The 27,911-nt window shown below is 43.6% G+C and overlaps 1 protein-coding gene and 1 long non-coding RNA gene across 6 annotated transcripts in view; one reads left to right on the top strand and one right to left on the bottom strand.

The window, feature by feature from the left end:
* INPP5D (inositol polyphosphate-5-phosphatase D) overlaps window positions 1–22,313 on the top strand; it is a 57,332-nt gene extending 35,019 nt beyond the window's left edge. For 2 of the 4 annotated variants that reach the window (XM_067002630.1, XM_067002629.1), the window contains 23 exons: window positions 3,329–3,416; window positions 3,998–4,078; window positions 4,298–4,369; window positions 4,649–4,772; window positions 5,902–6,008; window positions 6,535–6,637; window positions 7,446–7,642; window positions 8,449–8,566; window positions 9,063–9,159; window positions 10,547–10,685; window positions 11,376–11,484; window positions 11,638–11,726; window positions 11,963–12,044; window positions 13,258–13,347; window positions 13,527–13,640; window positions 14,754–14,836; window positions 15,876–15,963; window positions 16,689–16,838; window positions 17,608–17,701; window positions 17,942–18,049; window positions 18,649–18,921; window positions 20,009–20,585; window positions 21,269–22,313. In XM_067002630.1, the coding sequence (XP_066858731.1) occupies window positions 3,329–3,416; window positions 3,998–4,078; window positions 4,298–4,369; window positions 4,649–4,772; window positions 5,902–6,008; window positions 6,535–6,637; window positions 7,446–7,642; window positions 8,449–8,566; window positions 9,063–9,159; window positions 10,547–10,685; window positions 11,376–11,484; window positions 11,638–11,726; window positions 11,963–12,044; window positions 13,258–13,347; window positions 13,527–13,640; window positions 14,754–14,836; window positions 15,876–15,963; window positions 16,689–16,838; window positions 17,608–17,701; window positions 17,942–18,049; window positions 18,649–18,921; window positions 20,009–20,585; window positions 21,269–21,271 (2,986 nt within the window). In that variant the 3' untranslated portion in view covers window positions 21,272–22,313. Of the gene's footprint in view, window positions 1–3,328; window positions 3,417–3,997; window positions 4,079–4,297; window positions 4,370–4,648; window positions 4,773–5,901; window positions 6,009–6,534; window positions 6,638–7,445; window positions 7,643–8,448; window positions 8,567–9,062; window positions 9,160–10,546; window positions 10,686–11,375; window positions 11,485–11,637; window positions 11,727–11,962; window positions 12,045–13,257; window positions 13,348–13,526; window positions 13,641–14,753; window positions 14,837–15,875; window positions 15,964–16,688; window positions 16,839–17,607; window positions 17,702–17,941; window positions 18,050–18,648; window positions 18,922–20,008; window positions 20,607–21,268 lie in introns of those variants that run through there. The other 2 variants (XM_067002628.1, XM_048063125.2) reach the window with 1 other exon arrangement.
* LOC125182707 (uncharacterized) lies at window positions 14,826–26,280 on the bottom strand. 2 transcript variants are annotated; one of them, XR_007163077.2, is made up of 4 exons: window positions 25,752–26,280; window positions 22,638–22,849; window positions 19,301–19,436; window positions 14,826–16,705 (listed from the first exon to the last, which is right to left on the bottom strand). It is a non-coding gene; the product is annotated as an uncharacterized lncRNA (long non-coding RNA). The 2 variants fall into 2 exon arrangements; XR_007163076.2 differs by having other exon boundaries at window positions 14,830–16,705; window positions 22,584–22,849.
* Between the last annotated feature and the right edge of the window lie 1,631 nt (window positions 26,281–27,911).

Genomic DNA, 27,911 nt, shown 5'->3' with positions numbered 1-27,911 from the left:
AACAGATCTGGGTCAGTTCTTCTGCAGTTCTTCCTGCTGATCACAGGGGCACAGCACCACCAGACACAGCAAGGGACAAGCAGCCTGGCCTCCACCCCTTTAGTGGCTGCATGTAGTTCTGAAAATGTTACGTCCTCGTGGAATTCTCCTGCTCTCCAGCATTTTCTCCCCAGTTCTGCCTTATTATCTGCCCCTTATTTCAGTCAGATGAAGCTGCCTTCCCATTTTCTTTTTCATGAGTGTCTAATAGATACGGGTTCTGTTTTCAGTCTCAGACAGATCTGTCTGGGGGACCTCTCTGCTGCTGTTCCAGTTGTCCCATGAATCTGTACCATCCTGCCAAGCTGCTTGTTTAGCTTGAGTCAGCTAATCGTCATGCTTTGACATTGTATTGTTTTGTGCAGAATCCCTGAGACTGTCTGGGGCTTTATGTTCCTTCCCTCATCAGACTTCTGAACTCGAATTCAATCAGTGGCATTACCTAAATTTAGTTTTTATTTACCTTAGCTTTCTTCAGCCGTGCAGGGATTCCAGCTGAAGGTACAGATAATTCCTGTGTTGCTAGGCTGTCTCCTCTTTTCCTTTAGTAATGTTCTATTTCATTATTTTCACAATATTTAGGGTTAGGTTAAAAAAAAATGGCACAGTTTGAGCCCTTTCACTGGAGTTTAAGCACCTTTGCGTTTCCTGGCACTGCTGAGGATTAAGAGTGAGCAAGCAGACACTGTGCCTGAGCTGACCCTGAGCCAGGCTGCTTCGCTGTGAAGCTGGTTTTTGCAATGCTGTATTCTGGCTTCTTGCAGTCTCCCAGAGCCCAGCTGTGCCATCTTCTGGGTTACTCTCAGGCACCAGGATGCTGCCATCACTGTGAAAACAGCATCCCAGTGCGCTTTGACTGACTCACCTCCATGTTTTCTTAGCGGGATGTGAGCAAGAAGTGACGGCCGGCCTTAGCAAGGTAGTGGGGATGCACATTAGAGCTGCTCGGGAGTTAGGAGAGGAGCACAGCTTATGGTGCACGTGGGGTTAGGAGAGGAACTGGACCAACTGCTTGTGAGCTCCATGTGCATTTCCCTGTTTGTGTATTATCCACGGGCAGGTGCAGGGCTCATTTCTGAACTCGAGCACAAGTGGGCCACAGCAGACCAGAAGTGCAAAGTGTTGTGATCTCTTCCCCTCACCCCCCTCACCGCTGATCCCTGATTAATTCAGCAAGGGCCAGACCCTAGTGTGCATTAAAGATACTGAAGGCTGGATTTAACTCTGCTGGAAGTTGCTCCCACCTTCTAGGGCTAGCTGTGGCCGGGGGTCAGGACAGCCATGGCACATCTTCTTATCAGAGTCCAGGGGACAGCAGAGCAACCCTCCTGGGAGAGGCTTTTTTCTTCGGTGGCTCGTATACTAAAATTGAAGCAGAGCAGAAACTTGTAAAGCTGATGGGTACTTTTGTAAAGTATTCAGTGCTAAAGTAAATTGTCATACAAGGGTTTCCTTAGTCGGGAGAATCCTCCAGGGGCTGGAAAGCTGATTCGTGGAGAGCTTAACACCAGTGCAACAAGGAGTGGGGAGATCCCATGTGAGTGGACTTTGTTCAGAGTGCCCTACCAATGAAAAGCCCTAATAGTGGCCTATTCAGTCTGTCACTGTGTGAAGCTATCATTTGGTCATCAATCGCAGCTCTGCAGATGCCTCTTTATTCCTCCTCACTGGATAATTTCCACATGGAGCTTTTAAGGTAGTTTTCCAAGCACTTGTGATACCAGCAGTTGTGCAATTGTATCTGGACACACAGGCTTCTGACACTTCAATAAAGATCGCTACATATATTTCCTTTATACTATCAAGAGAAGAAAACAAAAGTTCAATTCAAACCACTTTGTGGTTTTGTTGAGTTTGAACGCCTGCAGATGCTCTTCCCCCATCCTGACAGCCACACTACATATTGCACCATAAAGTAAACAGAGGGCAGTTTTCCCATGAGAAATCTTCTCTGAACTGGTTCAAGCAGCTGCTGCTCTGTGTTTTCGAGAGATGGGCTATATGTCCTGCACTTTTGGTCACAGTAAATATCCTGTTGTTCTTTCAAAACTGAATTTAACCCAGTACTCTTGCAATTGCCTGCTGCCTCAGGGGGCCTGACTTTGTGCCCACAGAAATCAATGGGAGTCTTGGACATTGGCTCTAGTTGATCCAAAGCTGAATATTGGTGTTGCAGGACTAGGTTTAGTGGATCCAGCAGGTTCCTAAATGTGCCTTGTACTTCTGTGTGCTCTGTGGCAAAGGCTTTCAGACTAAAATTTCAAACTTGAGTGCTTAGTTTAGGTAATTAATCATCCATGGTTCAGTACCTAGACAAATATCTAATCTTCACACTGTCAGGCACACATTCACTTCAGAGCACTTTCCCCCAACAAACAGGGAGCAAAATCCGGTCCATGCAGACTTAGGAAAGTGAGGGAAATCATTAATATCCCCTGTTGACTAGGCACAGTGCAGGCATCCTAGCACTGCTCCCCACCATCACCTTCCTTTTGACCTGCACTCCCTGTGTGCTCTTTCCATGATAAGTCTTGTCATTATCAGACCGTGGCTTCTGTGCCAAATTCATATAACAGCGGTTTGACAAATGAGCATCCTGTGTGGAATATAATTGGGAAATGCTGAAGGAATCTCATTGTAACTCACAAAAGGTTCCCGTCCAAGAGATTAAAGGCTGGCTCTTCCACCCGCTCGCTGCGCCCAGAGCCTCTCTTTGTCATGTGAGCTGAAAAATCTGAAAATGAGTTTCCTCTTCGCCAGTGTTCCCAGCATCCTGAGTCAGTGTCAGCAGCTGTGCAAGGACTCTGCTAAACCAAGCTTCTCCTGCTGCTGGGGCATTCACAGGCTCCAGGCTTTGCTGGGTTTGAGGTTTTTGAGTGCACCTTGATCTGTCAGTTGCCGTTGTTGTGTTGATGCTGGTTTTACACAATGTCCTCTGGTTTGGCCCAGACTGGGACATCTTCCAGAGAGATGTAGGAAGTTGCCATCTCCAAAGGAAACCCAGCGGAACAGCCCCTGCCCAGCTGCCACAGGGCCAGGCCGGGTGCCTGGCTCTGATCTGCCCTCACCGGCTGTGTCGCTAGGGCACTGAGAAACGCTCACGTCTCCCGTCCCCACAGCTCAGAGGGCAGCAAGCAGTAGGGGCTGAGAGCACGGCACATGGCGCGAGCAGGCCTGGTGCAAATGCAGGCCTGTGGTGGCTGCTGTGCAGCCTTGTCCAAAGAGCAAGTGCTGACCTACCCAAAGACCGGCCCTCAGCCTTAGACCTCTGCCATGTCTCTGTTCCCAGTGAAGCCTCTCGGACTCTCCCTTCTCTGGAGTCCATCCAGAAGGTGTTTGAGCAGCAGCTGCACCCCGGTATCCATCAGCGCTCACAAGTAAGTCGGCCAGAAGGTGGGAAAAGGAGAACAGAGGAGTACGGGTGGCTGTCACCCAGGGAAGGGAAGGGTTCTGGGTTCACGGCAGTGACTGGTGCGGTTCAGGTGATAAATTACCATTTCTGGTCTCTTCAGCCTCTTTCTGGTTTCAGTGTAGAGGGCACACAGTGAGTTACATTCTCACAGTTTGACTTATCCCATGGTCTCCTCTGCCTGCTTCCCCTTTCTGCCCAGAGGAAAGTGCAGCAAACTGCCTGGAGGCTTCTGTCTCCCTATCCTCCCTCAGCCTGTGGGCTGGGACCGCACATTTGTCCTGTAAACTCCACTTGCATGTCCAGCTGCCTGTAACTACACACAGAGTTTGTAAATTTGCCCTTTCACCCTGCCACACTTGCAGATGTTCAGCCACACCCTGTGCTGTTGTGCTGCTCATTACAGATGAGAGTGGCAGAGGCACCAGTGCTGCTTGCCCTGTGTGCGAGGGGTTCCTGGGGTGAGACTGCTGCACTTCCAGGCCATGCTCTGTGGGTTTGGTAATCACACGTCTCTCTCTCTCTTTGTTTCTATGTTGTGGTTATCAGATGCTTGGTGAAGCTAGTCCAGTCAATATTGTATTGAAACTTAACCAGCTGATCTCGTTGCTGTCTTCCATTGAAGAAAAGGTAGAGTTATATATATATATATATATATATACACACATACACAGCTATTTTATGTTACCTTCTTGTCATCTTTTGCCTCTAGTTATGCTTCTCTTATGCCTCTTGTTCATCATCAGTGCAATCCTCTGCAACAGTAGGATTTCTTTGCTCTGACTGTATTGCTCTCGGTGTAGTGTAGAATCACCAAATGCAATTCAGTACACACAGAGTTTTTTACAGGTGAAAACATTGCTGATTGAAGGTCCTGATTCAACACACCGGCGCTCCCTTATACCCCCTGTCACTTTTGAGGTAAACATTCTTCTTTAACAATGCTAATCAGAATGTGGAAGGGCAGTAAAGCAGATTTATGTCAGTATCTCAGTTTCTGGGATCTTTGCTGTGCTGCCACAGAGATAACACAGCTATTCCTGGATGTTGTTTAGCACCATTCAAATGCTTAAGAGATGTCTAGAGGGATTGGCATAACGACGTTATGTGTCTATGAATTCAGGCAAGTGTTGCATTTTGTAATACATGTGACTGAAGTGTAGAAGAATGCTTATGAAAAATCTCTCTGTTTTCTGGTAGGTGAAAGCTGATTCTCTAGGAATCTTCTCAAAAATACATCTCAAGGTTGATGTGGAAATGGGAAAACTAATTATCAAGAGAGCTAAGGATGGTCCAGAAGACAAATTCTATACCCACAAGAAAAGTAAGATACTTAAGGTCACAAATGTTGGACTAGATTTTTGGTCCCATGGATGATGGGGGTGGTCTCCCTTCGACCCCACTCAGGGCAAGGTTTGGTCCAGAGTGCAGGAATGTCTGCTTGGCTCATCAGTCCAGACTGTCCATCCCCAAAGCAGCCAGCAGAGGGTAGGGAATCGATACTGGGGTAACCAACTTTCACAGGCTGTTTTAAAAGGTAAACTGTCTGGCCTCCTGGTCTAAACGAAGACAGTGAGAGCAGGTTTTGATGGAAGATTCCACTTAGAGCTGGTTGCAACAGACCCATTTTCTGCTGAAAAGCAATGTCACTGGAAAAAAATCAGTCTGCATGAACATACTGACTTCTGTGATGATTTTTGATGGTAAGAAGCCAGATACTCAGTTTCAGTAGCATTGTTCAGTGAATTTCCCCTTGATTTTTGTTGTTGTATGTGAATCAATATCTTTACTGATGAGCAATACTAGTTTGGTCTGTAAAGACCCAATTTAAACAACTTCCCTGTATCTCTGATGTTTCTGGACAGACAGCTCATGGAATATTTCTATTGATTTTTTTTCTTTTCCTAATCTTCCATGAACCCCACTGCCAAACACAGAAGGATTTGTTAAAGAGAAACTATGCCCTTGGGCTCTCTCCTCTATAGAAAATCAACCTGTTGCTGGCTGCGATTGATAATGTTAACTTTCACATACAGTCTTCTCCAGCTGTTGTATGTAATTACTTAGCTGCTATTTTAAATGGGGAAAAATCACCTTTACCTTCAAATAGAGTTTTACCTCCTCTTTGACAGATGGGGAAAGAATATATGTAGGCTGGGTCAGGATACAGAGAGATTGGCTGCAGGAAGCTAAGTCTTCACATCAGACTGCAGGGCTTGGTATGGACAAGAGTTCCAAGCAGGAGGGATTTTGGGGGTCCTTTTTCCTTCAAGGTCAAGATCACTTCCTATAGGGAACAAGATTAAGCAACATTAAAGTGTAGTTAGGCAGAACAAAGTAAGGCTCAGACATAAAGGACTGTGCAAGTCCTGAGCCTGGGAGCAGGGTTCTGTTAGTTTTGGTGGAATTCTAATTTTGGTGATTGTAGCTCATGACACTTAGTCTCTGTTTAGTCTTGCAGCTCATCAAGTCCCAGAAGGTCCCTAACAAACTGGTCATCGTGCTGGAAACAGAAAAAGAAAAAACACAGCGGAAGGAATATGTTTTTTCTGATTCCAAGGTAAATACACAGCATTTCCTACTCGCCAGCCTGGATCAGGTATCTGCGTGGGAGAGGTACAAAGGGCATTCCTTAGCAGAAAGAGAAACTGTTGAAAGATGGCAGTAGGCTTTGCAAAAATGAATATTGTCCTTTGTTCTGGAAACATCCAAAAAATGAACATAAGTACATTGTAAAGAGAGATACTGGAGACAGCAAACATATGTAGGTGCTGTCACTGAGGCAAGAGAACAAAGAGTCAGAAAGCAGTGAGAGAGGAGTCTGAGGGTAGCTCCAAAAAGGCTCCTAAAGACAAACAAGAAGGAAGCTTCCTTCTGAACAGCTCAGCACTTGTTAAAGTAATGCACAAGCTAAAGCGCCTAAGGAAATACCACAGGAAAGACAGCCTCTTTGAAGGTTTCAGAATGGTAGAGAGCTAGTCTGCCCTTCAAGTGTGCTGGGAGTTTCCTGGTTCAGCTAGTTTTTCAAGAGGTTGTGTTGTTGGAGTTAAGCTTCTAATTAATTGTCTCTGCTCCTCCTTGTCTAGAAGAGAGAAGGGTTCTGTCAACTTTTGCAACAAATGAAGAATAAACACTCCGAGCAACCAGAGCCTGATATGATCACCATCTTCATTGGGACCTGGAATATGGGTATGGGCTCCCTTCTGACATGGTCATTCCTTCATACTCTTGCAAAAAAGGCCTGTGCTCACCTGCAATGCCAAGTCCAGATACCGTGTTTGTTCATGAGCAGATATATACATTAGAGATCCCGGTGGGACAGGAAGAAAGGAAGCTGATCTCTAGGATTGTTCTTGTGTGTGGTTTGACATCTTCCATGGTTCTAGTCAAAAGATCATAAAGCTGGCCTAGATGGGTACTGAAAGATTCCTATGATGCTGGAAATGATGGCTGGCATGAGGGTGGTGCAGCAGTCTGCACCATTACCTGTCTTGCAGAAGGGCCAGGAGCATGTCCGATAACTGCATGTCAGACACTTCTGAAGCTGACTGTGTCCAGTCTGGAAAGCAAGCTGAGTATCTGTGATATTTAGATAAGGTGTCAGGGTGTAGTTGAGAACAGTGGAATTTATTTTTCACATTATGGGAGAAAAGTCTGTTTCAAGACTGTGAGCTTTGCTGTTTGAGCTCACAGGTAAGGTAAAGGCCGGGGCAGACCAGCAGAACAGCCGCCAGCCTTTACACTCAGCTAGCCTTGGCCTTGGTAAGCTAATGAAACAAGGAAGATGGTCAAAGCAGAGTCAGTCCTTATCTAAGAGTCCGGTGGAGTTAGCATCTTTGTCACTTTAGAATAGTCTGCCCTAGCTGATATGAAACTGACGGGACAAAGCAAATGTGAAGCTTATTATTTCTGTCCCCGCATGTGTATAAATGGGTTTTTGGTGTCCTGTGTTTGAACATACGCTGACTTATTGTGGTGTTTGATTTATTAATAAAAGGTGCTGCACCTCCCCCAAAGAAGATCTCCTCCTGGTTTCTCTCCAAGGGGCAGGGGAAGACCCGTGATGACACTGCTGACTACATTCCTCATGACATCTATGTGATTGGCACACAGGAGGATCCCCAAGGAGAGAAGGAATGGCTGGAGACTCTGAGGCAATCCCTGCAGGAAATCACCAGCATCAGCTTCAAAGTGGTGAGGGGTTATTCCAGTCATTGTGCATAACTCAGGCATAGGAGGAGAGCACATGTTGTGCAAATAAAAGAGACACAGGAATAAAAAGCATTTTGCCTACTCCTCCTCTCCTTCCCTCCCCTTATTTTCATCACATTTGGCTAAGGGAGAGCAAACTGAATCTGTCTGTGGACTCCATGAAGTCCTCTCTTGGAGCTGGCTGAAGGGCATATTGCTATGGACAGTGCCCCCTCTGCCCTTCTGCCACAGCATGGCCCCTGCCATGAAGTTCCCCTGCTTGCCGGCTTGGGAGCAAGGGGAAGATGCTGAGCACCTGAGTCAAGTGGTGATGATGTTTTGGCCTTCATAAAGAAGATGATGAAAACTTTGAGTTGTAGCCTAGATCTCACCCTAGGCTATTGCACTTCCAAACCAGGATGTAACGGCACATAGGTATAATCATAAGAGAAACTGAGCATTGCTAAGACCAGGTATGGACATTTCTAAGTTTTAGTAGTGTCAAGAAACAAATGTAAACATATCTGGAGGGCCACAGGAAAGCAGAACTTTTATTAATGACTCTCATGGTGATTGGAAAACTGTATTTTGTGCAAGCAAGGCAATCCAACAATTAACTAGAAAATAGCACTAGAAAATAGCAAGGTCCTTCCTCCCACCTTTGATTAAAATGACTGAGAGCAGATTCTGAGCACAGGAAGAAAAATTGTGTAGGAAGAGTACTAGAGAAGGAGTCAGGAAGACTGCAGCTACAGCACAGCTTGCAGATCTGTGAAGATTTACAACCTCTAACCTTCCCATTCCTGCAGATAGCAATCCATACCCTCTGGAACATCAGGATTGTTGTACTGGCCAAGCCAGAACACGAGAACCGGATCAGCCACATCTGCACAGACAATGTCAAGACGGGCATCGCAAACACGCTGGGTAAGGAACAGACCCCGCCGTGTCCAAACGACTGTTACCTATTCAGTCTGTGCCGATACCGTCCTTGAAATGGAACAGTTTTCTCCACAAGACTCCTTTGAGTACACTTATGTGACACTAGTGTTACTGAAGTTATATCCCACTAGCACCGATCATATCGTACCCTGTAAGGGAGGAAATCTGTTTGTGTGTATACTCTAGCTTATATATATATTCCCAGCAAATGCCTTTGGGCATTTGAAAGATTGCTCTTTCTTGGGTTTCACAAAGAAATTGCACTTCTTTCACTTAAGCTAATTTTTTTTGTTCACATCCTTTAGAAAATTTGTTACCACACTGTACGCAGCGTGTACTAATTTTTTCTCTGATTAAGTCACCTTACTTCTCTTCTCCAACCTCCACTTCACTTAAGATGTGCTAGCTGCTTTTTTATCTTTGCTAGACTCATCCTGGAGGTGGATTGATCTTTTGACCTTTTTGCCTTATCTTTTCCCAGGTAATAAAGGAGCCGTGGGGGTGTCATTCATGTTTAATGGAACCTCCTTTGGGTTTGTTAACAGCCATTTGACTTCAGGGAGTGAAAAGAAACACAGGTAAAATACGTCTTCCCCCCTCTCAAAAATGGATGTTGACCCAGGGTGAAATTCTCTGGGCCATGTTTGGAAGGAACCCCCACCAGACAGCTGCAGGCATGTTTTCCTGACCCTAAACATATGTTAAATGTCTCCTCAGAGCAACCTCTGCTAAACACCCTGCTTACAGTGTCACCTTTTAAATGAGCAACTTCTGCTATACAGTCACACCACATGGGTGCGGGTGAAGAGAACAGCAAAATGATTTCAGCGCCAAGTGTAAAGATCTTGCACAACACCTGTGTAACCTGTCATGCAAGCCCAGTACACAAGGAAAACAGTTCCCTGATTTACAGTGTTGTGGAGAGCTGCCAGAAGGCCATTCCCACCCAGAAATACTATGCTGAAGGGGTCTGTGTGCCTCACCGTAGGAAGTGCTGTGAGCACCAGAGCTCTGTTGCACTCTGAGGCACACCTGAGAAAGATCCTGCTGGGCAGAACATGCTGTGAGGAATGCTAAGAATTATTTCCATGGTGGCTAATTTTCTATACTGAGCCCTGAAATTAATTGCTGTGATGTAGGTAGAGGTCCTGTGCAGCACAGGACTGGAAGGGAAAGATCTCACATTGGTGGGAGTTCCATGCCCATGCTGGGAGGAGCTGGAGCAGTTGGAAGGAATTGTTTTGAAAGCAAAGAGGAGCTGAAATGAAGTCATTTGCCTTGCCATCTTTCCTGGTCCAGGACCCAGAAAACAGATGGTGTGGGATTTCTGCACAGGGTCTTTGCCACTGATGGAGTTAACTTCTATGAAATAGTTCCCCAGTGCCTGGAATAGCTGCCAAAATCTAGTTATGTGTTTCCTGATGAAAGCTGAAGGCAACAGTCTAATGCTGGGTTTCTAGGACGTGCAGCTCAGAAAAGCACAGCTGCAGGAGGCAACAGAAGTGGCTTTAGGACAGGTTTTGACCCTTTCAGTTCAGGTGGAAACAGCCTGACACCCAAGGTAGGGCAGTCAGGAGCTGGTATAAATGCCACTGCCCCCTCCTCATGGCCACTGCCCCCTAGCTCCCCAGGCCACATGTGATAGAAGCTGCATCATGAGAGCAGCAGCCTGTGCTGTCCCACATGTACCTGCACCAGCTTCTGCTCCTTCCCCAGGTTACATCTGTGCTGCGTTATTGATAATATGAAGTAGGTTGGATCACCAGGAGACACTGAGCACATTACCTGGGCCTGTCCCCTGAGGTGCAGAGCGAGAGAGGGATGGCAAGTTGTCATCTTCAGCTCTGCTCTTCAAGTGTTGAGCCAGATTGGTTTCTGCCTGGTAAAGTGGCACTCTGCCAGCCCAGGCAGTTAGAAATTGCATGGCAATTTAGTATGTCAGGCAGATGTTTCTTGTCTTGACAGACGCAACCAGAACTACACGAACATCCTGCGCTTCCTGACACTGGGAGATAAGAAACTGAGTCCGTTTAACATCACTCATCGCTTTACTCATCTCTTCTGGCTGGGAGACTTGAACTACCGTGTGGAACAGCCCCCAACGGTTAGGGCCTCTGCATGAATCCCCGGAGAGACAAACTACAGTGTTGCTATAGAAGCACTGTCTTTTTCTAATCTAGGGCAACATGGCATAAAAAGTGGTAGAAAGAGGGGAGGCAGAAGGGATTTCCCAAGGCACGAGTGTGACACCAGCTGAGGGAGAGTAAGGAAATCCCCTTTGCCTTTTCTAAGGCTTAATGGACCCAGGGCACACCAGGAATGCCATCTGGCATGCTTTGCTGCTTCTGCTTTGCTTCCCCAAACCTGCACCACCCTACTTCCCTCCCACTGCAAAGAGGCATCTGCCTCTGAACAGTTAGATGCAGAGATTCTTTCTGCTCTGCTTGGTTGGCTTCAAGTGGCTCAGAACAGGACTTCAGAACAGGCTAGCCATAATAAACATTGGATAGGCTTCAGTGGGCAGTGTGGCTTTGAATAACATCGGATAGGCCTCAGTGGGCTTTGTGTGTGCATGCTCATGTAGGGGATATGTCAACATTTTGATGCAGGTTTTAACAGGGAAATGTTCAGCCAGACAGCAAAGATTGGGCCTTCCAGTAAACGGAAAGGTGGGCAGGTGACAAGGGGTATGGCTCTGTGAAACAGTTTGGAAGCACTTGCCTGCTCACCCATGAAGGAGTATTTATAGGAAGGTTCTGCATCATCTGCAGCTCTGCTGTTTCCCTGTTGGCAGGAAGCGGAGAATATTATCCAGAAGATCAGGCAGCAGCAGTATCCGGAGCTGCTGGCTTTCGACCAGCTTCTCATAGAGAGGAAAGACCACAAGGTGTTTCTGCAGTTTGGTAAGATTCTAGTTCTTTGGTAGGTTCCTCTCCCAGTTCCAGCAACTTTCTCTGCCAGAGCTGATGTGGGACAGGGTGCAGGGAGCAGTGGCTGTCTTGTCCAGCTGAGGGATCTCAACAGGCCAAATTGTAACCAAGCTGTCTCTGTTTTAGAGGAAGAAGAGATTACTTTTGCTCCAACCTACCGTTTTGAAAGAGGTACCCGGGAGAAGTATGCTTACACCAAGCAAAAAGCTACAGGGGTAGGTGAAAACTGATTTCACTTCATGAGTATATAGCAGAGCAGGGAAAGTGACACCTACTGAAGGAAGTGACCAAAACAAATCTTTCCATGTTCTGCACTCATAGTATTTTGAAAGGAGTCAATCCAGACAAAAAGATTTAACACAAATATAGTGCTTGGGCAAACGAATTTCCTGTTCTTTTGTGAACCTGTCCTTTCCCTTCTTCTTGACATCAGTTCTCCTTTGGTTTGCAGATGAAGTACAATTTGCCGTCCTGGTGTGATCGAGTGCTCTGGAAATCATACCCCATGGTGCACGTTGTCTGTCAGTCCTATGGTGGGTAGATAACAGATTGTAGATAGCAAAGCAATCAGTCTGAAACGGAAATGATTCAGAGCAGTCTGTAGGAATCTCCCTGCACTGCCAGGCACTCAGCATACAGGGACCTAATGTTAAACCATGCAGAATGAATCCAAATCTCTCTGCCTGTAACCTTACAAAGTTGGGAATTAATTCTGTTACTCTTTTATATGCAGAATACCACTTAGGCAGCTGCAGTTGTCCAGCTTTAGGATACACTATAGGAGCCCTTTACACCAGTTATTTCTTGGCAACAACAACTGCACTTTTCCTATGCAGTTGCCACCAGGAGCTCCTGGTTGGTGCCAGCAGGACGGACCCTTCGTACATGGTCCAGTCTGCAGAGGCTGGAGCTGCAAACATCTCTCTTCTATCAATTCATATTCCAGAAGGATGTGTGGTACTAGGAGTGTTTGCCTGTTCCTTTCTTGCTGAGAAAAAGCTTTGCAAAAATACAGCGTAGGGAAGAGGGGAAACCTGTAAGACCTGTTTAAAAAAGACCTAGATACTAGTTCCTGAAATTCCATTGACTATATGCAGTACTAAACATGTAGGTATAATGATGATGATTTTCTCTGCATGGGATTGAGAAGAGGGCTGTAGAAGTCTCTTGCGGGATAAGCTGGACTGATGTGATCACAGAGCCTATGATGATGGAATGTGTTGTTAAATTAAGCACGTCTAGAAGTATGGCGTCTGCCTATACACCCTTCTGTTCAATGGACTGGGCTAGCTGGAACTCACTATGTGCCTAGATAATGCCAAGCCATTACTTACTCCGCTGTTAATTTTGTGCCATGAGTGGCTCTGTAGTGCAGAAGTGGCAATGATGTATTCCTGTGTGATTGCCTGCCCTATTAGAGCTTGAGGTAGCTGTGCACCTTGCAAACATAACCAAGACCACCACAAGGGTTTTCGGTATTGGGGAAATTTAACATTGATAGTCGCTTGCAAAATGATGTGGTAAAGTTGTGTCCATTAAATAAATCTTCATGTATTTTGATAGAAGAGTTACATTCCTATATGCTAATATGAGATTATGTAGAAACAACACCTTTGACTAGAAGCAGTTACCACAGCGACAGTTATGTTTTCTGGAAAATTACTGAATAATATTCCTATTGCAGTGATCTCAATGGAGCAGGGCAGAAATGCAGGGTGGTAACTATTTTCCCTCTCTTGTTGGCAGGCTGCACCACTGATATCATGACAAGTGACCACAGTCCTGTGTTTGCCACCTTTGAAGTGGGAGTCACCTCGCAGTTTGTTTCAAAGAATGGTTAGTCAGACTGAATGCAAATGTACTGTTTTGGATATATCTGTCTTTGTATCTTTGGATATAAAATGCCACATATTGTGTATATTGAAAGAAAAAGCTGATTCTCAAATAGTCCATTCAAAAATGCCCTCTCTTTTTCTCCTACTGAAAATATTCTCATTTTCCCTCCTCTTTCCTAGACTCCAAGTATACAGACTCTCAAGGGGAGATCGAGTTCCTGCACTGCTACGCTACTCTAAAGACCAAGTCCCAGACCAAGTTCTACATTGAGTTTCACTCTAGTTGCTTAGAAGGTATGGGTTTACCCATCTTTATTCTTTCTGTAAAAGTTCCCTGTTTGTTTGAATTAATTCCCCTTCCTTTGGCTTTGATCTAAATAAATGGCTGTGTAGGTCACTTGTCTCAGTGCAAAAAAGGAATGTCCTAGAGATCTGTTGCATTCTGCAAGTCATCCTTTACTGTCAGCAATACTTACAGCCATTTAGCTGTAATCCATGCTTAGACACGTAACCTTTTGCCATTTCTTCCATCTTGTCTGGCAATCTGATCATCTCTTCTTTGAAGAGAAATGTGTATTGCTCTTGTTTCTGCACACAAAAAAATATCTATTTAGCTAACACACGATTGATTAAACTTCTAATCATGCCTGCTACAAGCGATCAGGTGCTTTCAAAATAAAGCATCTGCATTAGTCTAATAAATACAATGTGATTCCCCTGGTTTGAAAAGAATAAATCAGAGGATCAGCTTAAAGTGAACAGAAAGATGGTGTGATGACTCTGTAAATGGGACTGTGTACCTATCAGCACTACATATTTTACTCTCTGTCCATGTGCTGCAGGGCTGAGTCTCAGCTGTTTATGTAATGCAAGCCTACATGCCCTTACTGTGCTTTTTTTAAGCAATCCCCATCACAGGACTGCTCTTCTAAGTGGGACAGCATGCCTTCGGTGTACGCTTCATCACATTATCGCATGTCAGAGAGCTGTGTCAAAGACAGTTCCATAAAAGATTATTTTTTGGCTGTATCAAAATTTGCATAAATTTCTATGGAAACAGTGTATTACGAATCTTAAATTAGAATTTCAAAAGTGTGCTATCTTGAGTGGCGTAGGAAGAGCTGTCATGTTCTTATCCTCCAGTCCATGTATGCACTGAGCTTTTCAGTGCCAAGTTGAACTGTAAAATAAAACCATTTAACAATGCCCCATTAAGATCACTTGTAAATTTTCCATATAAATGTTCACCTGTAGCTCAAACCATAAGCTTCTTAATACTTCTAAAATGTGTGTCCAAGTAGGAAAATAAATGTTGGCCTTTTGGAGATCTAGCATCTGAAAAGGCCAAGTTCTTGCCAAGTTCTTGCTGTCTCTCTTCTGATGATCTCCTTTCTCATCACTTTGTAGGTTTTGTAAAGAGCCAGGAAGGAGAAAATGAGGATGGAAACGAAGGAGAGCTTGTGGTAAAGTTCATTGACGCTCTTCCAAAGGTAAGCTGGAAATATCCATATGGAAGAGATGTCTTCCACTTGCATCCCATAAGCAACATTAAGCCTTTTGCTCATATAAATACTGTTTTCAGGAATATTGTTGTGGTCTTATTTACACCCAAAATAGTCCGTAAGAATGCAGGATGTGCTTAAGCCAAGTAGTTTGTAAGAAGGAAAGGACTTGCCTGCCAGTGCACTTCCATCTGTATCAGGAATTTTGCTGGCATGATTATGTCACTCAGGAGTATGACTTTTTTCCTCCCCTTTTAAGTGAACACAACTGTGTTGACAAGTCTTTTAAACAGGTCTGGTTTTTTGTTTGTTTTAGATGGAAGATAAAACAGAATAATGAGTAACTCTGCCCCAGAGTTTCTTTGCCCTGTCAGAAAAAGTTTTTTCTTGGTATTTCTGTGAAAAGTTAACTAAGTATTTTTTTACCTGTGCTAAAAAGAACATCAGTGGCCACATGTAGTGTTCTGTACTTCAGTGTCAGAGACAAGTCCTGTCCTTGAGATTGGAGCCATTCTCTGTTTCCTGGCATGGTGGGAGCTAGAAGAATTATCAGAGCTATTGGACTTGGAACAAATATGTATGTCAGTATGTTTCTGAATAGCCCAAAAGAGGAACTGCTGACTTTGGAAAGAATGCCTTACACTCAGAGGCTGGGGAAAGATTCTACAACAAGTGATTGTAATAAGAGCCAAACAGATTTTGGGGAACAGCCTGTAATGACAGTCTAGATCACTTCCTCCTAGAGCAGTTTTCAGTCCTGCACCTTAGGACAAAAATGCAGCTGAGCCCAACACAAGTGATTTGTAGCATCCTAGCTGCTGTGCGGGGTGTGAGAGCAGGGGACTCTAGAAAGTGTAACATCCTATCACAGACCTCCAAACATGACTGAAGAGCCTGAACCTGGGCATGATGTGATACCCTCACAGGTCTGTCCAGCTGAATTTTGTTCATTTGGGATTGAGGCACAGGGAGAACTTGGTTCATGTAGACAACCTGTTGTATTTACCCACATTAATTTGTCTTTCAGCTGACTCCAATTATCTCAGACCCTGAATACCTACTGGATCAACACATCCTGATCAGCATTAAGTCATCAGACAGTGATGAATCTTATGGTAAATGCTTAGCTATAAAGTTCTTGATGAGTCAAAATCTACTTAGATTTTCCCAAATCGCTGAAAGAGTGGGAGAGAACAGAAAACTCTTACAGACTGAACATCTATGATGCTCCGGCTTCTGATTTAGAGCTCGATACATACAAAAATACATCGTGGGCAATATTTTATGAGGTTATGATGTTTAGAGGACTATGAACTAGAGTCATCAATCTGTATAAACTTTACAAGCCATAAAAGAGTAGTGGCTTAAAAAGAAAGTACTCTACTGGAATTAAACCAGGAGTCAGTCTGTTTAAATGGGTTTGTTCAGCACATGCAAATCCTGTTTCACTTGCAATTACTTGAAGCATTTCTCCTGGCTACAGAAAAGTCATTGTCACTGCTGCTTGCTTCCAAGTACTAATCAGCTAGCCTGCAGTCCTTGTCCAGAGAAGGCTCTCTGCTGAAATCACATTAACTGACATGGCAGTTACCTGCTCACGTTTTCCTTATCAGTCATGGAAGCTCAGAACCCTGTAGACGCCTGCTGGTGTCTGGAATGTCCAAGTCCTTCACAAACGTGTGAGGAAGCGTAAAAGAAATACGACAGCCTTTACTGTGGTCCAGAGCAGATTCTTTCCAGTAATCTTAGCCTTGTCTGCACAGATGTAGATGACTGACATGACAAAGGGAATTCAGTGCTTTTTTTCTTAGTCCGAGGCTTATTACTTTTCATCTTCTAGGGGAAGGCTGCATTGCCCTGCGAATAGAAGCAACAGAATCCTTAGTTCCTATCCATACTGTGCTGACACACCATGGTGAGAAAACAGGGGTCTTCCAAGGTGAAATCAAGTTGCAAACATCGCAAGGAAAGCAGAGAGAGAAACTGTATGGTAAGGAACTAGATCATCTCTGTAACGCTCACGGTAGAGTACTTCCATTTTAAAAGATGTCTGATAACTATCAAGGAATTGAAAATTATCCTCGCAGTGCTATTAGTCCCAAATAGGTAAGAGTTTTTGATGCTAACTGCAAGAAGATATATTTTTTATTGTTAGCTCTCAGGAGTATACCCATGCTGTCAGAAATTCACAGCAATTCCATTTGGGTTTTTCTTTTTCATCATTCAAGTAAATTTGACAGACTGAGAGAGCCCCCTGTCTGTCACTGATACTGGTTTTATTGAATGATGATACCTTATTTCCACTCGCAGTGGCTATATGTTAAAGTGCCAAAGCTGTCCCTTCACTAGTCAACCCAGGGAACATCTGCAAACAGTGTGAGGCTCTCAAGGAGCAATTTCTCAGCTAAAAGATCACAAACCTGTCTTATTATCACCTTGCTGCCTGCTGTTCTCTTTCAGAATACGAAAGTAGCCTAATGATATTTACTACTATTCTTGATGTTAAAATGACCTGTATATGACTGTTTGGGGGCTTGCAACCTTTGTATTTCAGGATAGACACTGTCTTTCCTATGTCAACAAAACATGATATGAATTAGTGGGCAGTTAAAAACATAACAGCAACAACTGTTTAGAACCTGCTCACTGTCATTCTGATACACATTGAGATGCCTTAATAAAAGCAGTAATACAGAAAACCTAGGGAGCTGGACTCTGAAGCTGCCCAAGCACTCCTTAATGCCTTTTCTTTCCTCCAGATTTTGTCAAGGTTGAACGTGATGAAATCACTGGGCAGAAACCAAAGAACATCAGCAATTTAGAGACTAGCAAAGACTGGGATCAGGCTAACAGGTAAATTGGTAAATCAGTTACTGAAAACTAGTTGGTTCAATAAATGTAAAGCTGGGCTTGCTGTGGGAATGGTTTTAATAGGCATGATGAGCACTGGGTTGCTGCCTTTGTGGCCCTCTGGTCAGCACTGGTCAATTCTTCTGAGTTCAAAACTTTGAAAGATGAGAACGTTTAAGTCAAACTGGGCACCTGCTCTCCATTTACACCTCTCCTTAAGAAGGGTCCTTTCATTTCCAACAGAAAACCAAAATCTACTCATCTGATGGCCAAAGAGGCAGCAGCCATTGCTCGCTACTGGGGGAGTGCTTCCTCTTCTCCAGACAACCCGGGAAAGGAGGATATGTTACGGTAATCTTGCTGCCTTACCTCTGCCAGCTTAGGTGGGAAGCTATACTTAAACTGCCTGCCTTCCGTTCTGATAGTGCTGCCCTCTGCCTGCAAATCTATGTGGGTACACCTCAGAAGACCAAATGTCTCTCCTGTTGCTCCAGCAGCATAGTTCTACACTGTGCAATGCTGTCCAGTGCTGTGATCTGCTTCTCGCTTGGAGCCATCCTGGTGCAGCTGCCAGCTGAACTGCTGGGCCCCAAACCACCCCCCCCGTACAAGTGTTGTTTGCCCCTGTATGTGGCTGCAAAAGCTGAGCACTAGTGCGCTCTGCAGCCTGGAAATGGAAGTGTCTGCCATGCCAGAGGAACTGTGGGGCTGGTGGAGGTGGCCTGGACCTAGCTGCTTCCTCTCCAGTGACCCAGGGGAGCTAGGTGCTAGCAGGACTCCCACTTACTCTCTGATTCTGAAACAACAGTGACAGAAAAAAAAAAAAAAAGGCACAGTAGGTGGTATTGAATCAAAGCAGTCAGTGGGCACTAACTCCTTTGTAGCTGGCACAGAGACAGAAAAAAATATATTTTTGCATGTATCTTTCTAACAATATTTCTTCTCTTCAGCAGCTGCACTCCCACAGACATCAGTAACCCCAACTACCTGGGGATGGCTGCTTTCTCTCAGCAACCTTCTGCAGCAAGCCAGCTTAAGCAGATACCTTCACCAGACCAGCTATCTTCTCTCTGGAACTACGAGCAGAATCCCAAAGAGAATACCTGTGTAATGGGACAGAGGGAGTCATCCTCCACATCACCCTCTTTGTCACCTCTATCTCCAAAACCGTCCCTCCAGCCTACAGTAAACAGAAGCATCTCTAGTAGGAGTCAAGAGCATCTGTGAGTCTTTGCCTTTTGCACCGGGGCTATTCCCCTTCTCTTCTCTTATTCTGCACAGTTGCTATTTCATTACCTGTAAGAATAGTTCAAGGTGGAACATATTCTTTCAGCCTTTTATCTCTAGAATTAGAAATAGGTAAGGGAAGGTCGCAAGTGCAGGCATCACATACTCAAAAGAAACTAGCGTACTAAAATTAGGAGTTGAGCTTTAGGAGTTGAGATGGGAAGGAGAGCTCTGTCACATGTTGGGTGTGCAGTACTTCAGTAGGATTTCTACTTGCACTACTATACAAATGTCCAACTCTCTATAGATGTCTGCATCTATCGCAAGTCTTGCTGCAGAATTCCCACTCTGCAATTGAAGATATCCAGTACTTACCAACTTAGTGGAGTGATGAGACTACTCTACCCTAGTGCTTGCATGTGTTCAGTGTCCTCGTTCCAGGCCTCTTCTTCATAGTGACAGCTGCTTTCTGAGTCTGGGCTAGCGTTCACTGGTAAATGTATTCAGCACACTGTAAGACAGAACTTGCAGGAGTCACAGCTGCAAACACTGCCTCAGTCTGTTATGTACCTGGTACAGTTTTATCCCTTCCGTAGGAATACCAGATGATATTGGTAAAAAGAGGAGATTGACCTAGTTGTAAAATGATCTAGCATGATGTGAACTCTTAACTGTTAACTGTCCAGACAGCCATTTCAGTCCTCCCTGACAGATCTGAAGATTCTTATTAACATTTCAATTCAGATTTGTGTATGTCACATAGCCATCAAAGCACTTGGTACAGTTTGGCTCAGTATCTTATCTCTGTTTGAAAGAGAAGCCAAGCATCGCTTTGACAAGACTGTAGTCCAGCAGGGAGTTTGTACAGCACCATGTCTATCTGCACTCAGAGATTAAACAAGACAAAGGAAGCCATATACAATTCTGCTCTCTCCCCCTGAGTTTAATTTTTATCCTGTTACCCATTTGTGCAGTCAGTTTAATTTTATCATGTTCATTTCTTATTCATTTTCTCTTAAATCAGTCACTGTGTCTTGCCTGCTCTTCAAAAGTCTCCTTTTTACACTGCTTTGATGATTGTAGGCCGCCTGAACTGGGGAAGAACATGGCAGAGCCTTTGTTTCAGGAGGAGGGACAGCAAAAACCAGAGATGTTTGAGAACCCACTGTACGGCTGTATGGGCTCTAAGGGCAAGGTGGCATCAAAGAAAGAACAGGACTACCCCAAGGCCTCGCGAAAAGAGCAGGTGCCGCTGCCTGATCAGAGCTTTCTTCTCACAAAGCCGCAAGAGCCTGAGAGCAGCAAGACCTCCGGCAAACAACCATCACCCCCGTTCCTGGTCCCCACACAGCGGTTTCGCTCCTATACCTGCTCCAGCCAATCTGAAGAAAAGAATACAAGTGAAAAGACTCAAGGCAAAACGAAGATGGCTGTGTCATCAGAAAACTCAGCACCACTCAAAAAATTAGTCAAACCGTCAAGGTCTGAAGTCAGCTCAGCCACCCAGGGACAGCTCAACAAGCCGCCCCTTCCCTCGAAGAGCCGGGCAGTGCTGGACATGCAGAACTCCAAGGGCCGAGACTATCGGGACAGCTCAGAGCTGCCACACTCCGGGAAGCATCGGACAGAAGAGGGGCCAGTCGGCAGGACAACCACACCGGTGTGTTTCTTGTGGGAGTAAGGGGTGGGAGTTTTATTAGACTGTGGTGTCACAGCAGAAAACTACAAGAAGTGTACTGGCTTAATGTATGCCCTCTGTATTTCCTGACCAAGCTCAGAGCACGGTCCCACTGACCTACAGGGCTTGCAGAGCAGGGGATGTGAGGGAATTTCTTAAAGCAGCAGCAGTTTTTATGTTGTGAAACTGTAGTCTTAGTTTTGCATAGAGTTTTAATTGGTCCTGAACCATTTAAGCTTGATGGCCAGAAGAGGAATGCAAATCGTCAGCTACTTTGCTATTGCTTGTTTGGTGCATACTGCACTGTTTCTGAGAATGCCCAAACTTGGCCTCACAGCACAAAACTGCAGTCCAGGCTGACAGGTTTGCTTTGCTGTAACTAATAGAAAGATTATTAAAAGTACTCATCTAGGGGAAACACTTAACAACTAATAGCAGTGTTGTCCAAAGACATCGTTGAGCCCTCTACAGGAATAATCGCACATCTACCTTCCTGGGCTGTTTTTGTTGTCGTTTTCAGAAGGTCATGAGCTGAATGAGGAGTAGGGGAGATCTTAAGTGGGTTTGGGACAAAAAGAGTGAGTGAGCTGTAAGTTTGATTTTTTTTTTTTCTTCTCCATAAAAACGGGCAATAGATAAGCTGATGTCTTCTCTTGTCTCTACAGTGAAAACAACATGGCAGATGGCACCCTAGGAGGAGTCCTGGTGGGAAGAAAGAAGGCGATTACTGCTTTGTTCACACTGATAACCTCTGGTCTGGTCCTAAAAAGACTGGGAATTTTTATTTTTGAGAGTGTATCCCTCTCTGTGATTTTGAAAGTGTTCTAGCTGAGAAGTTTAGCCTATGTTGCTCAGACCAAGAGGAGCCAGGACCACAATAACAAATGCAATTTAGCCTTTTGTACTGTCACTTTGGTACTTCTACGAAGAGGCAGGTGGTTAAGTACACGCATTGGTAAATGTTTTGGAAAAAGAGGAAGGTACGGCATAAGGACTAGAAGATGGAAGGGGTGTATTTAAAGAATCCCCTTTTTACAAAAGCAATTTTCTTTTATTTTGTGTTATGGAATTCCTAATAAAGAGTGATATGTAAAAGAAAGTATTCTGAAAGCGGTACAGCTCCAAAGTATGTCAAATCCATGGAGCAAGGAGTTAGGGGAGGGTGGGAAAAGAGTTTGAATAGCAGATTCTGATGAATGTCACACACTGTCAATGGGGCTGGCTTGGCCTCTCGTGTGAGCTCCCAAGCTGCATACATGCATTCATGCAGAGTGTGAGGGCTGGCCCTTGACACTGTAGCTCTTTTTTTTTTTGTTTTCCCTAGCAGGTAGCGCGTACCCCTAACAAACAAAGAGAGATGTCAGAATTATGTGCAGAAATGGGAGAGAACAGATGGGCTGTACGTAGCCTATGAGTATAGCTGCCTGAAGGGGCAGCAGTCGGTCCAGCCTTTCTTATGGCCAGCACTCTGCTTTTGAAAGATAAAGGCTGGCTGGTTTTGTAGCATTCTTAATAGATTAATGCTGACCTTACTGTACACTTTTGTTCATTGACTGAGAATGAATAATGTTAACATAACTGTAATTTCTGTTATATTCATGTTAAGTATTAATGCAGTGGTTACAATTAGGCTATGCCTGTTTGTGACTTATTCATTGCTATTGTTTCCATGTTGATTACTTTAAAATAATAAAATAGTCACCTTTCTGATCTTTCTTTGCTGAAAATTCAGAACTGCCTGCCAGCTATAGCTCAGTGTTACATCAGCTCACTCAGTGACTGTAGTCGATGCCCAGAAGAAATACAACAGGCACCGAGGTGTGCGGGGAAGCTGCAACATTGCTGCTCAATACTGCAACTAGGATGTATTTGTGTCTGTGCACAGACCCTTTGTGGATACAGCTGATTTAGAAATTCTAGCACCTGCTAGCAGGTACAGTTACCAATTGTATGAGTATAGAAAATACACTGAAAGCTTACCTGGGGTAGAAGAGGCCAAGCATAGGTGGGAGGTGATAATTTGCAGGTACAAACCTTGTATAGGTTGGATTTTCAAGGCATCATTGCTGAAACACCTGATTCTTGCTGCCTCGTAAGTTAGACAGTCCATCAGCTTACGTTCCTCTTGCTTTATTCAACAGAATCCTTCATGCATAATTCCCTTGATTCAAAAGCTCTGGTATTTCCCTGGCCCTGGGGAGGGTTTCGCTTTTCTATTTCAGACTCCAGGAGAACTTGTACAGCCACTGGAAAAAACAAACAAACAAAAACAAAACTAAACAAAATAAATAAACACCTTCCTGGAGCAGGTGAGCTTTCTATCCACTCTGAAGAGTTAGATCAGCTCTTACAAGGTCTGTGGTGTGCTCATGTATGTTTGGAAATGGAAACATGACAGGTTTTCTATGAAAAGCTTTTAACGTCTCGATAATGAAACAGACTCAGCTCGTCTGTGATGGAAGTGTTTTTCCACTGACTCCCTAAGCTGTGAAAGCTTTTTAGATGTGAATATTAGAAAACTGAATTTTACAAATAAGTCTTGTGCCTATGGCTTGTTTGTTTTTTATATACTTTCTGTCAAAGCCTTTAAGATGATCTCTCCTGGTTTTACTACCCATGTCCTGAACCAGATGAAACTGGTTGAGACTGAACGCTAACTTCTTTCTCACATATCCCTGGGTGCAGGACTCTCTCTTGCCAAACCAGAAACATTTTTCTTCAATCTCTGTTACAGTCTAATAAGTATGTACAGGCAGTACAAGTAGAAGATAGGAAGCGAAGGGTATGAATTGTCCAAAAATTCACTGATCTTCCCCAGATGTTACCTATCTGCAACCTTCCAATGTCCTTTATTTTAAGTTCTTATAATAGCTGCAGTCTTGGTGTACTTATTTCCATAGAGACACAGCTGTCAAAAACGTTTTAAGTACCTGGCTGCAGGCTGTAGTGTTGTAGAACACAGTGACTTTTAAAAACCCTGTTTCCTGCCTGCACCTGATGAATCTAACACGAGTTTATTTGTACTTTCAACTGTAAAACTATCAAAGGGTTCTATTAAGGCTTTTCTTAAAATGCTGTACTGGGCTATATATTTACTTTCTGTTAAAGGTGTAGAGTCATACAGAAAATGGCTCAAGGAGTGAAAATAGAAGAAGAAAAAAAGGACTAAGGGACTCCACCCCTATCCTTATTTGTTGTATCCCTTGGTTAAAACATACAGTAGAGATGCAGCAGGAGAGGACTGGTCAACTGTGTACTAGGAAAGTTGAGGTGAAGGTGAAAGCTCTTGAGCTGCAGTAAAAATCAACAGTTTGGTGCCATAATATATGCCAGCTGCATCTGCATGATGCTCATTTTGTTGAGGCTGAAATATTGAAAGAAGGACTTAGTAGTTTTCTCTAATTCCTATGCACAGCTGAAGCAAGAGCTGAGTGCAGCTGGAGCTATGTCTCACATAGCTGCTCACATCTGCCACCCAGTCACCTGTGCCTTCCTGTGAGCGCTCCTGAAGGGGACTTGTTATGCAAGTGGTACAGAAGCCAAGTAGTCATTTCAACAAGCCAAATTTCCCGAGCGTAGAAGAGGTGTTAGCTGTAGAGGTACACGATGTTCTTTCTATATATAAGCAAACATCAGATTATTATTCACATGAATATGAAAAAGATCTTTCTAATTCCACCGTGCGCATGGTGTTGTTGCAAATGTGGCTCTTAATAAAAAGTATTTTAGGATTGGATTTGTGTTAAGACTTCTGAAGTCTTTCAAAAAATTCTTTCCCAGTTGAATCGCAGGTTGACGGAAGAGATTTCCTTTTACCTACTGTAATTTGCTATGTTTTTTTTGTGACGCATAATGAGATAAAGCATTATCAGAGTAATGTTTTATCTCATTACGCATCACCAAATTTCTCTGAAGTTCTGTACTCAGTTCATTACCATTATCCTGCTTTATTAATTTTATTTACAGATCATCTTTGCATTAGCTCCCAAGGCAACTAAACAAAAGGTGCATTAGACATGCAGAGTTTAATTCAGCTCTGCAGAACTATCCACTGGTTCACAAGGTCATAGGTATGAGTCCATGGTTTATTTTTGTCACAATTCTGCTTTATTTGATTTCAGCTTTGAGCAATGAATAAAATAAAGTTTTGCATGAAGAGACTCAGTCACTGCAAACACGTGGAAGGGCTTCAACATATCCTTTTAAGTGAAAAATAACTGACGTTCTTCAGTAGCATTCAGAGAACTGTAATCAAAACTGTGTTCTCAAAGATCCTGTCTTGCAGGAGACATCATGCACATTAGCCATGAGCATTTGCTGGGATTTTGGGCATTGGACTAGACAATGTCCATCCTCAGCTATGCTGTGCTTCTGTGCTTATGTTTAAGTGAAATTGTTCTGTGCCAGTGATGGTGATCTGCTACACAATATGATTATTATTAACACTTTATCACATTTTTTTTCAAGGTCTGGACTACATTACATACAGAGTAAATTAACCTTGCATACCATAGAACATCAGATTATATCAGAAGTAATTGAGATAAAGATTGCAGACAACAAGGTATTGAATGTGCTCTGGAAACAATGAGTGAATGGGAATGGATGAAGGAGACAGGGTCCAGCAACAAGCAGAAAGATTGCTGAAAAGTGAGTAGAGAATCCATGGAATGAAAGAGAATCCAGCAGAAGGGTAAAAACAGTCTCCAGTAGAAACAGTTGACCCAGAGGAGGAAGAAGGAAAGACACAGCAAAGAAAATGGAAGAGAAATGAGAGCTTTGCAACAGAAAGCATAAAGAGTGTGCATGGAAAATATGTCTAATCCATACTTTACAGCAATTTGCATCTTCATAACTGTAGTTTGTAAGTATGAAGAAAGCAAATGGGTGTGGGAAATAGTCTCTCTTTTAAAATGTGAACTCGAAGATCCAAAATAAAGCCCAGCTTGAAAACGGAGCTTTCAATCTAGCTTAGTCCTTGGGAAGAACACTGCTGATCAACATTTTTCCAAAAAAAAAAAAAAAAAAAAAAGAATATTTTATGTTCTAAGTCAGAAAGCAGCAAGTAACTGATCAGCTCAGCAAGCTTCAGCCTGACCTCGCAATGGGTCTAAAGGGAAACTTTGGATGAGAAACTCTTCCACTCACCTTTCTGCAAGGATCCATTTCATCACTTGAGCGTCAGGAGTAGTTAAGAAATCAAAACAGCCATCTCAGCACATCATCCCTGAAAATTACATCTGGAAGGGACCCTGAAAGGCCATATAGTCCATTTACTACACCAATAAAGGGTAAACTACAAAATTCTTCACAGAGGACTGTTTTTAACTGGCTTTATATGCCTCAAGTATGGGAGTTTCTCATCTTCCTCAAGCACTCTGTTTCCAGAACTTCACTACTCTCCTAATCTCCGATGTGCGTTTTTGCTGTATTTTAAGCCCTTTTAGTCTAGTTTTGTCCCCTGTGAACAATCAGATCAGGTTACTGTCTTCATTTTCTTACACAGCTTGTGTGTATACTGCTCTCATGGTTCCCATCAGCCTCCTCCTCTTTAGAGTAAACAATTCCAACTGTTTAAATCTTTCCTCTGGGTCATATTTCAGTTTTTCCTGCTAGTCTACTTCAATACCCTAGATTTTCCACATCATTCTTGAAATATGCTGGCTAAAGCTGGATACGTCTCCACCAGAAATCTTGTTCTTGCTGATTAAAGGGGAAGGATCATTTGATGCCTTTCGCTGATGACAGTCCTGTTTATCTCTTTGAGATGAGGTTTGCCTTTTTTGTGATAGTACACCGTGGCTGACTCGAGCTGGTAAACCAATACAAACCTTAGATCTTTCCCTACAGCCCTTTCTGTATTTCTCTGCTGAATTATTCCCGTCTAAGGTAGTACCGTGCATTACAGCATCCTGCTTGTCACGAGAGTTTTGAGCTAGAAACCTACTCTCTGGCATATTTGAAGTCTTCAGTCTGCAACAACATGCAAAACAGGGGCTTGCCATCAGCAACAGAAATGGATTCAGAAACGCAACAGAGATCTCACAAAATGGACGGTACCTTCTAGGAGTGCTGCAGTTGCACAAGGGGCAAGCGCAAAGACTCCAAGTGAAAACCTTCTTAAATGCAGACCGTAGCACAGAGCTTTCATTTGTAGTGACACTTTCTGGTGACAACACGGTGCTGGGATACTTTTACATGTTGCTGCTTCTCCATCTCCTGTTCATTTGAAAGTAATTAAATACAGAAACTGTTGTAATCTGGTCTATGATTATACCCTTAAAAGGGCACTATGTCCCAAGGAGGTTTAACCTCAGAACACAGCTAGGACAAGCAGACTTCATCAGCTTTTACATTAGCAAAGGCTGGTGGAGATGTGGCATGGCCCCACGCATAGGACACCTGGGTGCAGAGGGAAGTTTTCCCAGCAATAAAAGTAATAATAATAATTATTATTATTATTTTATCATATACCATGACTAGCACAGTGCCTAGCTCCACTAAGAACCTCTTCAAGAGGCACTTCATGCCTGGCCTGTCATCTGGTAAAGAACTGGCCCTCATGGCACATAGATTGACAGCTATTTTGATACGAGCCTCTTCTGTGTCTCTAAGCAATCTCACATGTCTAGTGCCAGTATCTTTTCCTTCACAGCTGTTAACATCTGAAATTTCCTCCCTGTGTTTCACCCTATTCAGTATCTGCTGAAGGGTTTTTTTTTTCTCCTTTGCATGGATACATACCCACCAAACACACAGTAGGCTTTGAATGGGAAGTTTCAGCCTCTATGTAATGTAGAATGAGACATAACCTCATTGAAACCACAGTTTTTATTTCTGCACTGCAGAATGAGTTTTCTGAAAATTATGAAATTTGTTAATGTTTTTTTTTTTTTAATTTTTTGGACAAATTGTCAGATTTTAGTAACCATGGTAGCAGAAAGATCCTTCAAATAGAGAAAGGAGCCATTCTCAGCTTGAATGCCCTGTTTTATCATGTGTTCTTGTAACCCTTCTTGATATAAAAGGACAGCAAGTTTATGATGATATGGAGCAGGCATGTGTTGTTATTAGAAAGACTGCCAGAAGCATAAGCTGAATTTAAGAAGAAAGAGGAACTTTGTATTGAAGTGGAAAAAGCAGTGTTAGCAGGTATTGTAAAAAATCAGGATGTCCTACCCATGATGAAAATCATAGATTAAAGAAAAGCGAGCATTTTTAGTATGTTATGATTTTTCTAAGATTTAAACGTGTACAGATGACAATTTATTGAAATCTTTCCCTTGGAATAGTCTAGCCATTATTTTA

The sequence above is a fragment of the Anser cygnoides genome, chromosome 9 (genome assembly GCF_040182565.1).
Source record: "Anser cygnoides isolate HZ-2024a breed goose chromosome 9, Taihu_goose_T2T_genome, whole genome shotgun sequence".
NCBI lineage: Eukaryota > Metazoa > Chordata > Aves > Anseriformes > Anatidae > Anser > Anser cygnoides.
Note: the sequence above shows the minus strand (reverse complement) of the source record. Positions and strands in the feature narration are given on the sequence as shown.